This window comes from Thalassophryne amazonica, chromosome 19 (assembly GCF_902500255.1).
Source record: "Thalassophryne amazonica chromosome 19, fThaAma1.1, whole genome shotgun sequence".
Lineage (NCBI taxonomy): Eukaryota > Metazoa > Chordata > Actinopteri > Batrachoidiformes > Batrachoididae > Thalassophryne > Thalassophryne amazonica.
The window spans coordinates 30,970,890-30,984,822 of NC_047121.1; the positions used below are offsets into that span (position 1 = coordinate 30,970,890).

At 44.4% G+C, this 13,933-nt stretch overlaps 2 protein-coding genes across 2 annotated transcripts in view; both read right to left on the reverse strand.

Moving 5' to 3' along the window:
* LOC117531882 (papilin-like) overlaps positions 1–13,933 on the reverse strand; it is a 110,660-nt gene that overhangs the window by 36,757 nt on the left and 59,970 nt on the right. The gene's annotated exons all lie outside the window — the stretch shown is intronic.
* Positions 6,507–12,677, reverse strand: LOC117501120 (papilin-like). The gene is made up of 4 exons (XM_034159952.1): positions 12,543–12,677; positions 11,122–11,202; positions 9,607–9,778; positions 6,507–6,526 (listed from the first exon to the last, which is right to left on the reverse strand). The coding sequence occupies exons 1-4, from the start codon at positions 12,646–12,648 to the stop codon at positions 6,523–6,525; spliced, it is 363 nt and encodes a 120-aa protein (XP_034015843.1). The 5' UTR covers positions 12,649–12,677; the 3' UTR covers positions 6,507–6,522.

Here is a 13,933-nt window from a genome sequence, read left to right on the forward strand (position 1 = left end):
TCGCCCTTCCCCCGCCCGACCGTACGATTGCGCCATCGATTTGATTCCGGGCGCTGAGTATCCGTCCAGCAGGCTGTACAACCTCTCACGTCCGGAATGCGAATCAATGGAGACCTACATCCAGGACTCCTTAGCTGCCGGGTTGATCCGGAACTCCACCTCCCCGATGGCGCGGGTTTCTTTTTTGTGGGTAAGAAGGACGGCGGACTCCGTCCATGCATCGATTACAGAGGGCTGAACGAGATCACGGTTCGCAACTGATACCCGCTACCTCTGTTGGATTCGGTGTTCACGCCCCTGCATGGAGCCCAAATATTTACTAAACTTGATCTTAGGAATGCGTACCACCTGGTTCGGATCCGGAAGGGAGACGAGTGGAAGACGGCATTTAACACCCCATTAGGTCATTTTGAGTACCTGGTCATGCCTCACAAACGCCCCCGCGACGTTCCAAGCATTGGTTAATGACGTCTTGCGGACTTCCTGCATCGGTTTGTCTCCGTGTATCTAGACGACATACTCATCTTTTCTCTGGACCCTGAACTCATGTTCAGCATGTACGTCAGGTCCTACAGCGGTTGTTGGAGAACCAGTTGTTTGTGAAGGGCGAGAAGTGCGAGTTCCACCGCACTTCTCTGTCCTTCCTGGGGTTCATCATCTCCTCTAACTCCGTCGCCCCTGATCCGGCCAAGGCTGCGGCGGTGAGAGATTGGCCCCACCCAACAAACCGTAGGAAGCTGCAACAGTTCCTCGGTTTTGCGAACTTCTACAGGAGGTTCATTAAGGGCTACAGTCAGGTAGCTAGCCCCCTGACAGCCCTGACCTCCACAAAGTCCCCTTCACCTGGTCGGATCGGTGCGAAGCCGCGTTAGGGAGTTGAAAAGCCGGTTCTCGACTGCACCAGTTCTGGGTGCAGCCCGATCCTACTCGCCAGTTCACAGTGGAAGTGGATGCCTCTGACTCAGGGATAGGAGCCGTGCTGTCCCAGAGCGGGGAGTTCGATAAGGTCCTCCACCCTTGTGCCTATTTTCCCGCAGGTTGACCCCGGCTGAGAGGAATTATGACGTCGGCAATCGGGAACTCTTGGCGGTGAAGGAGGCTCTTGAGGAGTGGAGACACCTGTTGGAGGGAGCGATGGTGCCCTTCACGGTTTTCACGGACCATCTGAACCTGGAGTACATCCGGACCGCCAAGCGGTTGAACCCCAGGCAAGCCCGCTGGTCACTGTTCTTCGGGCGCTTTGACTTCCAGATTACATACCGCCCCGGGACCAAGAACCAAGGGTCGGATGCACTGTCCCGGGTGCATGAAGAGGAAGCCAAGGCCGAGCTGTCAGACCCCCAGAGACCATCATCCCCGAGTCCACTGTCCGTGGCCACTCTCACCTGGGACGTGGAGAAGACCGTCCCGGAGGCCCTAACACGGAACCCGGACCCGGGAACCGGCCCGAAGAACAAATGTATGTCCCACAGAGGCCAGAGCTGCGGTTTTGGACTTCTGTCATGGGTCCAAGCTCTCCTGTCATCCCGGAGTGCGCAGGACCATGGCAGTAGTCCAGCAGCGCTTCTGTTGGGCGTCTATTGAAGCCGACGTCCGGGACTACGTCCAGGCCTTCACCACCTGTGCCAGGGGCAAGGCGGATTCACAGAGAACCTCAGGACTCCTCCAACCCTACCGGTGCCTCATCGCCCTGGTCCCACATCGGCTGGACTTTGTAACGGCCTCCCGCCGTCCCAGGGCACCCCACCATCTTAACAATAGTGGACTGGTTCTCCAAGGCGGCCCACTTCGTGGCCCTCCCGAAGCTCCCTACGGCCCAGGAGCCAGCAGACCTCCTGGTCCACCACGTGGTGCGTCTGCATGGGATACCAGCAGACATCGTCTCAGACCGTGGCCCTCAGTTCTCCTCTCAGGTCTGGAGGAGTTTCTGCAGGGAACTGGGGGCCACCGTGAGTCTCTCGTCTGGGTATCACCCTCAGACGAACGGACAGGCAGAGCGGGCCAACCAGGAGCTGGAGCAAGCCCTCCGTTGCGTTACCTCCGCGCACCCGACGGCCTGGAGCACCCATCTGGCCTGGATCGAGTACGCCCACAGCCAAGTGTCGTCTGCCACCGGCCTCTCCCCGTTTGAGGTGTGTTTGGGGTACCAGCCCCATTGTTTCCGCTTGTGGAGGGAGAGGTCGGTGTGCCCTCGGTCCAGGCCCCCTCAGAGGTGCCCGGGTGTGTGGCGGACCGCCTGTTCTGCCCTGTTGAAGGCCCGACGAGGGCCAAGGCCCATGCAGACCGCCGGCGTTCCCCGCCCCTGCATACCATCTCGGGCAGAGGTATGGTTGTCAACAAAGGACATCCCGCTCCAAGTGGACTCCCAAAAACTGAAAGACAGGTATATCGGACCATTTCCCATCGCCAAGGTCCTCAGCCCGCCGCAGTGAAGCTACGGCTGCCAGCTTCACTGCGGATCCATCCTGTTTTTCACGTGTCACGGATCAAGCCATACCACACTCACCGCTCTGCACCCCTGGACCTGCACCGCCTCCTGCCCGGATCATCGACGGGAGCCGGCATGGACCGTGCGTCGCTTCTGGACGTCCGTCGCAAGGGTCGGGGCTTCCAGTATCTGGTGGACTGAGAGGGGTATGGTCCCGAGGACGCTCCTGGGTGAAACGAGCTTCATCCTGACCCGGCCCTCCTGGCCGACTTCTACGCCCGGCACCCGTAAACCTGTCACGCCAGGAGGAGGCCCGTTGAGGGGGGGTCCTGTTGTGGGCCGCTGAGAGGAGGTACTGCTGGCCCACCACCACCAATGGCGCCCTGCTTGGAGTGCTCCACACGAAGGGCATCGGAGCCACTGGAGGTGACAGCTGTCACCTATCAACACCAGCTGTCACCCATCACCACCACTAAGGCCGGACTGCAACTCCACCTCCTCGCCGAGAAATCTTCTACCATACAGGTAATTAGTTCTCTGCTGAACCTTAATCCGAGCATTAGTCTGTTCTCTTTTGCAGCCTTTTCCTGGGACGGATACCCTGTCTGCTGAGTTGGCGTTTGGTGTGGACTGCGACGGCTTCGCCTCCCACCCCACCCAGATAAGTGGTTATCTCAGGAGCTGCACGAGTGTGATTCGGAGGTGGAGGTTCTCCCTCCTAACTGTATACAGACTGTTTACGGAGTGTGCGAACTCACACTCATCCAGAACTGTTTCTGTTTTCTGCCAGCAGTACCGGGTCTGACTGCTGAAGACAGTGGCCACCTGGGCGCAGGGCTTGGCGCTCCGGTGTTCTTCAGATCCTTGGTGGTGGAAGCTGTGTGGGATCCGGCTCTTCTCGCACCGGGCGTCTCCTATCTTCGAGCCTGCCACATGTCACCTTGTGTCAGATTGATATACCGCATATTTGTATTTGTCTGTACTACGTTGTGCACCTTCACAACATTAAATTGTTACTTTTTGGCTATTCCATTGTCCCTTCATTAACGCCCCCTGTTGTGGGTCCGTGTCACGACACTTCCCCAACACACTGTGCCCTTCAAAGCAGCAGAAATGTTTCTGTGCCCTTCCCCAGATTTGTGTCTCGAGACAATCCTGTCTCAGAAGTCTACAGACAATTCCTTTGACTTCATGCTTGGTTTGTGCTCTGACATGCACTGTCAACTGTGGGACCTTATATGTAGAAAGGTTTGTGTCTTTCCAAATCATCAACTGAATTTACCCCAGGTGGACTCCAGTTAAACTGGAGAAACATCTCAAGCATGATCAGTTGAAAAAGGATGCACCTGAGCTCAATTTTGAGCTTCACGGCAAAGGCTGTGAATACTTATGTACACGTACTTTCTGAGTTTTTATTTTAATAAATTGCTTTGGTCGAGAAACAAATGCACTCTGGGCACCTACACCTGGCAACTGGGTTGAAAGTTATGTCAAATCAGTTTTTCTTCTATCAGAGGCAATAGGCCAATGTAATTAAAGTAACTACTAGACATCTGCTCTGGATGAGCAAGTCAGTCACATGCAAAGACCGATGGTCTGAAAAAAAAAAATTGGGCCAGTGTTAATGTCCACCCCTGCAAAAACAGCGAGACAGAATAGGTTGTCTTATGCCTAGCTGGCTAGTTTTCAAGTGTCAATGTGTCAGACTGAACAGATACATTTGTCTTTAAGAAATGAGCAGAAATGCTCAGGTATTGATGAGGACAAACACTGATGCATTGCTCTGACCTCCCCCATGTTTGGAATCACGTAAAACTAAGACAACAGATCCTGGGTTACCTGAGTATATAGACTCTGGATCTTTCTGAGGATCTCCACAACTGTGGTGGATACAGGTACACCATCCTTTCAGACAATAAATCAAAAACTGCTCTAAAAGTCTTTTTAGAATTAAAATAATAAATAATAAAAGTTTTGCTGAATTCTCCATAATTATCTTTCGTTATCATTGACTTGGAACATACACACTCAAATCACATCAGTGTTAAATTAACACTGCCAGTGTAGATATAATCCCCATGTACACTGGCAGTGTTAATTTAAAGGGGAACAGAAATGTCCATGGATTATTTATAGCATGAATAAACACAAAAAAATGTGTTCTTTTGATAGTTCAAGAACACTAAAGACCATAAATATCTACAGAAATTCTTGTTTAGTCGTGGTCTGAGAGGCTCTGACGTCGACCGGCTGCCGCCATTTATGCAGGTCAGGCGGTGACGTCACTGGTTGGGGGAAGATGAGCCTCCCAATGCTGCCCCCTAAACGCAAACGTCCCTTCATGGACAGCGACATGACGCCTCCTAACCGGCAAAATATTGACGAAGTTGCTGGATGTTAATGCATTTTCAATGGGGATTCGCGACTGAACACACTCAGAAAACGTGTTAAAATGCCATTCTGACCTTTATATCGAGACAGTAAAATTAATTAACATTAAATCATGTTAGGAAAGTATTAAACTTACTCTGACACCCACAAATTCCGAAGAGGTGAGCATGTCACCATGTCCTGTGAGACTTCAACACGGAGGCGCTTTTGCTCTGCCATCAGCTTCGTGCCCAAGCTATCGGCATGAATTTGGCTGCAACTCTTTCATGGCAAAATCTTCTGTCACAGTGGAATGTGCCGAAAAAGTGCTGATGTCCACCTCTTCCACAATTTCTCAATAGTCACACGACGTCCCGCATCACCACAGCGTCACTTTGGAAATGATCCAGTCATTTCAGCATGTTGATGGCCGGACGCGGCTCGTTCTCCACCGTTGTGTGGCTGTCTTTAAACTGGTTGTACCGCTCCTTAATCTGTGTGATGCCCATAGCATCGTCACCGAAAGCTGTCTGAATAATCCGAATGGTTTCCACCTGGCTGTCGCCCAGTTTCTGGCAAATCTGATGCAGTCCGCGCTCCAGTCGTTCCGCCATTTTCTCTTGCAAAGAAAAATGACGAGAGCTACAAACATCCTCACAGAAAGGTTGCTACAAGCAAATGACACAATCAACAGGCGTGAAAAAATTCATGCATGCGCACGAAGGTTCAAGGTTTGCTCATGCAAGCAACGTGATTCAAATCCATCAGGTTTTTGAAAAATAAAATCTGATACTTTTCTAACAGATCTCGTATATATATAATATTTTTACACAATTATCCTTTACTGACAGAGTTTCATTCATAAGTCAGGAATATACACCTTTATCCACGAAATGTCATGGACAAAGTGACAAGAAGAACCAAAACCACTTACTTATGGAAGGAAATGTTCCTTTGTTCCTCCGTTGTGGCTTTGCCAACATGCGCAGCTTTTCGGCATATTCCACCTGTCTCTGATGATGAGAAGAACTAATAGAACGCGATGCAATAATCGAGCAATACAGCCTGGACTGCCCTCCACTGACTTCAGCCATGGCGATTACATGTCAATTTAGCGGCAAATTTGATTCAAATATTAGCTACAGCCCTCAAACATTCTGCAAGTGTATGATAACACTATTTTTTACCAAGGAAGCACAACATTCTCAAAAAGTGTTTCTGTTCCCCTTAACACTGCAGTGTTATTTACACTGGTGATTCACTGTATACAGTACACAGTCTCAGATTCCATGCTCACATTTATAGTTTTACACACAGTGACTAACAAGTCACTTTTATTTCAGAGATTAAACACTTTAAGGCAGGTCTCAATTATGTTGACCATTATTTACCTGTTGGTCTGAGGGCAGTGGTGGGGATTGCAGGTACGATGCTCTGTGGTCTTCGCAAAGATGCACAGAGATAGTCTGGATAGGATTCATTGTCAATGGTGCAGAAGACGACCCGAGACTGGTAGCCTGATGAAGGATGACATGAAGGACACAGTTCTTTCACTTTTCAAATATGACACTTAAAGACATAATATTAACACATTCCATCAGAGGCTGACCTGAGCCACACTCCTGCTGCAGGCAGACCAAGATCCATAACTCCAGTAGGCCTTCCTGGACCGCCCATTAGGAAGGTAAAATTCATACTCCACCCCCTTTTTGGCTCCTGGCTAATCAACTGGAATAGTAAACATGTGAGAATTACCAGCCACACAAACATGTCCCCTGATCGTGGCAGGACTAATAGTAATAACAATATAATAAACTCTACTGGTAAAGCACTGTCACATCAGATATTTCAAAGGGCTTTATGATACAAAGACACAAAAAAATGCAAAAGGTTGAACAATACAATGTGCAAAATATAAAAGTAAAAAATAAAAATTCAACCTCCCAATCAAACATGAATGCAGGAGCTCAAATAAATGTGAGCCCTGCTAATCATACCTAGTGTTAGCTACATTCAGGTAAAGTGTATAAGTCTTGACTTAAACACTTCAACTGAATGTCTAATTCAATAGGCATTATTCCACACAACGTAGCAAAATAAGTGAAGGTTCTACCACCCACTGACTTCTTCTTCGCCCAAGGAACACCACATAAACCAGCATTAAGACCACAGGTCGGCACATAGGCTCAACATGTCTGTAAGAAAGGCCACGCACAACTGTATATTTTATTGTTGCAACAAAACCTCTACGCTACTCCCGTATGAACAGTGAGACAGTGAAAGAAGGCCAACGCGTACAAGCAGTGTAATATGATACTTCCTAGCTCGCATCAAAATTCCAGTAGCCATATTCTGTTTCGGCTGAATTTGATTCAACACAGGATTCAAAGGATTGACAAGATTAATACCTCTCCCTATGTTCTGTACAGTGAGAGCTGATCCAGATCACTTGTTTTTTTCCTCGCTCCTCCTCCATTTTTTCTTTGCCTAACCTAGCTATAATACACTGTCATATTACGGTAATATTGCACTGTTATGCCGCATTCACACGGGTGCGACCAGACGCCACAAACTCATTTCTGTCACGTGGCGACGGACGCGCCACCATCGCCCGGTGTGTCGCTCTGCTTTCGCTGCCAAAATTCGCCCCAGTGCGTCATCAAATAGGAGCTTCCGTTCTGCTTGCCGGCTCCAGCTGTCAGTCAAGTTAACATGATGGACCTTGATCACACGGAGCGAGTTGTTGTGGAAAGCTCCCAATTCGGGGGTATCATCATTTGCTGCAGGAGTTGCGTCTGGATGATGGCCGCTTTCAGCGGTCCATCCGCCTCTGCAGGACCCAATTTGAGGACCTCCTGTCCCGTTCACGCGCGCACATGTAAACAATTAAAAAAAAACCTCCGCTGCTTGCTGTGGGGCTGCTCCTCACTCTTCCCCAAAGAACTCTGTCATAATTGTGTTTAGAAACCAGTCACCATTTGTTTATTATACATCTGTGTAGTTAATAAGTAAAATAATCTTCATGGATGATTCACTCGCGCACGCACGTAAAAAGAAAAAAAGAAAGAAACTCCGTTCCCCCTGCTGAAGGGCTGCTGCTCGCTCTTCCCCCAAAAACTCTGTCATAATTGTGAAATAAAACAAAAAAGACATAAGTCCTGCTCACAGGCTGGCTACCAGAGACAGGACATGTTCACATCTTCAGTCAAACTCCAGACATCTCCACGTCACTACATATCCAGTCCCTGATTGGTCATTGCGGCGCGACAAGACGAAAAAGTTCAGCTTTTTCAACTTGGTGAGGAGGGCAACACGACGTGACGCGACGCAATATCGTGCCACAAACACGCCAATCGCTCAAAATCGCTTCACTCGCGTCGCTTCATTCGCGTCCATCGCGTCGCGCTTCATGACTTGGCGCCAAAACGCGTCCTTCCATAGGGATTACATGGCAACCTGTCGCTACTGTCGCTCGCGTCGCGCCCGGTGTGAACGCGGCATTACAGGTAACTGGGGATATATGTGTACTTATTTGGATGCTGTGAGGTATACAATAGAATGATACTATGTTATAGTACTCAATTCTGGAAGACAAAAGCAAATGTCAGTCTCTCGCAGCACAGTGGATTAGTGGTTAGCACTGATGCCTCAAAGCAAGAAGGCTATGGGATTGCCCTTTCTGTGGAAAGTTTGCATGTTCTCCCTGTGTCTTTGTGGGTTTTGTGTGTGTATGTGTGTGTCTGTGTCATTAATAATCTGTCTTCTCTGAGCTCAGCAGATTATATCACTGAAGCCAGACAAGCCTCCAATGTGGCAACATGAGACACCATAGAGGCAACAAGAGGCACATACATCTTCTTATCATCATCACAACAGCTCAAAATAAACCCATGGCTATATATAATGTGACAAAGAGGTACAACATAAAACAGAAAGAGAAAATAACTGTGACCAAGAACTGAGGTACCCCATACGTCACTGTGGAAAAATCAGATACCATATTGCTGTAAAAATAACTCACTGTGACTGACCTGACAGATAATACCTCAACCATGGCAGCACTTGACCAGAGATACCAAAATAGTTTTCAATTCTGTTCACCTACATCAACTGTATCATTCTGATCTTACACCAGTACACTCAAAAAACTGACTCATTGCATTGGATTTCCATCTGATAAATGTATCTAGTCCCAACTAAATTAAATTATCTTGCATGGATGTGCTTTTTCTGAGTTGGGGCTACATATATTTATTAGATGGAAATCCTGCACATAATTGAATTGGACTCATCCAGTGAGTCATTTTTTTAGTGTAGCAGTCAAGTGGAATCTGCATCAACAGCCAGCAAGAGACCAATCAACATTTTGGCAAGTGTTTTTACACTGATGTGACCTAAAAGCCAAGTGCACATGTTCAAAAAGGTCATTCTTGAACAAATATGCAATATTTGGTTTAGGATCATGTTCGCATTTTATGATATGATATAAATAAGAAACAGGTCTACAACTTTCCAGTATTCCTGGGTTTGAATTAGGTTTCTCAGAAAGGGGTATTAAATCAGCTTGTATTAAATCTACCACAGTAGATTTAATACTAGCTGAAACTACTCCAGTGGTGAGCGACAAGTTAAGAGACAACGCTGAAGGTCCCTGTTAAAACCAGATACAGTAGCTTTCATGCATGTTTTGACTAAATCCAGAAAACAATTAGTAACTTTAGCACTCTAACTATCAGAGGGAGTCCTAATCTAACTTTAGTAGCTGACACACAATGTGTGTAATATGATATCTTTGGGGTATGTCTTACCTCAACAACAAGGGGTTCGGTAGTCGGGCCCCGTCCAATGATGGTTTCAGGGATGTTTTCACCCTCAGCACCTCTCTGGTAGTACAGCATAGTCCCAGCAATGGGGGTTGCCGGGAAAACTCAATCACCCAATGACCATTGAGGTAGTACTCTCCACGCAGGTTCTTGACAGCTGGTGATTATTCTTTTGTTAGTCATTGCACACAGATATAAATATAATGATAAAAATTGATGTCCTATACAATTCAACTACATTTAAACTCCACTGGAGTCAGTGCCCTCAAGAGGAACAGAGTCAACATCTTAGGGCCCCACACTGATGGCAGATTCAAAAAACACTTGCACAGCAGAGTCAAGCCCATTTGAGGCATATCAGAGCGCACTTTGGTATTTAAGAAGCTGTAAATAGTGGCACAAACCCAGACATGGTGCACAAAAGGCCTAGGTTTACCGTGTTAATTATTCATGGGCATTCTGCAGACTGAACATGATATCAACCAATCAGAGTGACACAGATCTCTCCCTTTAAACTGAAGTGCACCAGGCACACAGTTCTATGGTACAGAGGACATAGACACAAGTGAAAAAATTTTCTGGCTCATTAACAGATTAGTGCCAACCACCAAAGCTTCCTGTGATAAAGCAGTGAAGCAGTATGCTAAGTTTGGGAGGAACAGATCTTACGGGTTTTTTCATCTCTCCTTCCACTCTTATTTTTTTCGTTGCCTAAACTGGCTGTAATACACTGACATATGAGAGTGTATTACAGCCAGTTTAGGCAAAAAAAAAAAAAAAAAGCAGTACACTGTCATATTACAGTTACTGTTACAGGTAACTGCTGATATATGTGTAGGCAAGCATGCGCTGTGAAGCCGCTTATGTCAGGCGTATTGAACTGTGCGCTATTTGCACAGTACCAGATTTTAAACTCTGTTTTCAGTGATGTACGTAAATGCTTTTGCCTGATGGATACCAAGGCGCCTACTTTGACCTGACTGCATTTTTAGAGTAATACACCCACAGGAGGGCAAGTGGTATTGTTTTTTTTAGAAGATGTGAGGGTTGCTGGTAACACGAAAAGTGTGTCAAGCATAATGTATAAGGGACACTTATGTTAAGCTTTTTGCTGAGTGTAGGGTAGGGCCCTTAGGTTTTAGCAGCCAAATGTCGCAATTAAGGTCATAATGTCCTTAACCATGTGAAATATGACACTTAAGAGTGAAAAGCAATGGAATACAATCAACAGCATATTTTCTATTAGCTGGCCTTTGGTGCCATTTCAGCACATTTCATGTTGACATCAGGTTTCACATGGATGTTTGGGCTTCTTCTTTTTTAACTTTCTGAAGAACAATCTTCAAATTTATTAAACAACCCTGCTGCTGAAAATCAAGTTTCCATAATAAAATGATTCTTAATAATGCCTTTCATTCTGTGTTCAAATCTTTCCTGCTTAATTTATTTCTCTCTGACATTTTACCACAAGCACATCTCAAAAATTGAAAACAAACTCACCAAGGTAGTTGCGCGTTGCCACTGTTTCTCTGATGCTGATGGTGGTGGCTCCAACAGGAATGATGAACATCTGGTTGTAGCCTGCAAAGCAGAAATGACAATACAGAAGTGCATTTAATTTTTACTATATACTTTGAATTTTTGCATATCAATTTTATATAAAAGAATGTGGCAGATGAAGAAACAAAAAGTATTTTTTATGTCACTGAGGTCTTTTTTAAATTCTTTGCTGTAGTATATATTCAAAAATATAAACAAAAACATTTGTTTTTGCTTCCATTTTTCAGATTTTTTTTCTAAACACAAAAAACTGCTCATCTGAGGCACAACTGTGCAATAATCATGCTGTTTAGTTAGCATCTTAAAATTCCACACCAAGCAGGTAATGGATTCTCTTGGCAAAGGTGTTCACTAACATGGATTTTAACAAATTTGGTATTTCACAAATTTTAATTGTTTATGTCATTTCAAATACAAAATAGATCAGGCTTCTCAATATAAACATTTCTAAAATGATCTTCCTTAAACTCAAACTCAAAGCAAATCTCTACAACTTGATATAAATTAATTAAAAATATAAAAGCCAAGATGATGAGTTGCATAAGTAATCAGCCCCTTTGCTATAATACCTGTAAATAATCAGTTTTATTGCCAGTTTTATTCATACAAGTCACAGGGAATGGATACATGAACATTGAGCAGAAGGATTTTCTTTCACCAAAACATCAAATCCAGGCTTGCATCTCAGATGTACTGTCTGGCAAATTGCAGCTGAACTTTCAGGTCTTCTTTTTAAGGAAATCCTCCTCTATACCACTTCATCATGAAGCTGTATACAAAATGCAAAATATGCACTGTGCACAAGTTCTCCAATCACAGCCACAGAGGCCTGTAACTTCTTCTAGCTTGTCTGGGTGTCTTGGTGTTTTTCTTCACTCTTCTCGTTGTTGCACAGTCACTCAGTTTTTGAGAACTTTGTACTCCACACAGATTTACCATAGAGTGCCATACTGTTTGTATTTCTTCATAACTGATGTATACAAGACATATTCAGTGACTTGGAAATGATTAATGTATCCATCACCTGACTTGACTGAAGAAAACTGGCAATAAAAGTGATTATTTTTTACAAGTATTATACCAAAGTGGCTGATTACTTATACAACCCATCATCTTGGTTTTTATATATTTAATTAATTTATATCGAGTTGTAGAGATTTACTTTGAGTTAAAGGAAGATCATTTTAGAATTTTTTATATTGAGAAGCCTGGTTTACTTTTTGTATTTGAAATGACATAAAAAAAATTAAAATGTGTGAAATATCAAGGGGCTGAATACTTTTGGAGGGCACTGTATGTGGCTGCCACAACAATTAGTGATAAAAAAAACTTCCAAAGTGTTCCCAAGTTGGAAAGCATACCTTTTGGCAGGTTATGTGCAGCGAAGGTGTTCTTAACAAGGTGGCACGACTGTCCATTTCCTCCACACTGTAGGCAGGCGTCCTCTTGCTGAGGCGACTCCAACATGTTGTCACATCCCAGACGCTACAGAGGAAACAGACCATATTATATTATATTATATTATTTTTTAAGTTCTGTAGGGCTAATGTTGGTATTTTTACAGTGTCACTTGTGCTGGCTGTAATAAACACTGTATCACACACACACTTAAAATATAGAAATCAGTTTACAAAGTAGTGAAAAAATTGTTCATTTAAAAAATAAAATAAAACAAATTATTTCTTCCAATCATTAAATATGGTTTCTCCAAGCCACATTTGACAAAATCTTTTTTTGTTGTTGTTATTCAGGGATGATCTAAGAGAAGAGGGTTCAGTTTTAACAGAGAGAAAATACAAATGCAAAATTTCAACATCAAATAAATTCATCTAAATCTGAGCTCAAAACATTGGTCATTTGATGTGCAAGATTGCGCAACTATTCTTTGTACTTCATTGTCTACTGATGTTTTAAAACATATATTTAAACACTTAAATCAGGCTCCTAACGTTGACAGAAGCAAAGGTACAAAAAGGAGATTTTTTGGTCCTTTAAGTATGTGATTCTACACATCCAAAATGTAAATAAATAAAAATAAAATCATATTGAAACTATCACATCCAACCCAAATTTGAAAGGACTAATCACAGAACTGGTGGGTGCGACTGGAAGACTGGTTTATTTCTTCTCATCAATTAGGAGATAAAAGAAGCTATGAACCTTTTCCTACAGTTTGAAAAACAAGTCTAGAAAAAACTGCTATATAAACAAAAATTTATTTTGATAAGATAATTTTGATATTCTTTAACATACGAGGGGGTGATTGAGACGTTTTATGCCTGACCCAGAAAAAGTAGGATGTGGTTCTCCATATTTTGCATTCTGAGAAACCAACATTTCTCAAGAATGTGTGACGTTTTGACTCAGTGGGTGCAATGTTGATAAATGCTGGTTTCTCAGAATGCAAAATATGGAGAACCACATCCTACTTTTTCTGGGTCAGGCTTAAAACCTCTCAATCGCCCCTCGTAGCTCTGGACAGTAAATGCGACAGTATGCCTGACCTTTGAATTTGGACAAGAAAAATGTTAAAAGGATTACACAAACCTCAGAAATAGCAACAATTCAATAAAGTTTGGAACACAAATGACTTAAAAAGATTTGACATAATGGAAGGTTTCAGCCACACAGCGTTAGCAACATGATGTTAAAACCAGGCAACCAAAACAAAGCTAAAATGATGTACACCAAAATTTCAAAACTTATGAAAAAGAACATGGGAGATGATGTCGGAGGTTAAACATAGAAGGTG

Bases quoted from the DNA above. Each gene is read 5' to 3' on its own strand.
- LOC117501120 (XM_034159952.1), bottom strand. From the start codon at position 12,648: ATGTTGGAGTCGCCTCAGCAAGAGGACGCCTGCCTACAGTGTGGAGGA. The intron at 11,203-12,542 runs GTATGCTTTCCA...TCTGCTTTGCAG, and splicing joins TGCACATAACCTGCCAAAAG to GCTACAACCAGATGTTCATC. The intron at 9,779-11,121 runs GTGAGTTTGTTT...AATAATCACCAG, and splicing joins GGCAACGCGCAACTACCTTG to CTGTCAAGAACCTGCGTGGA.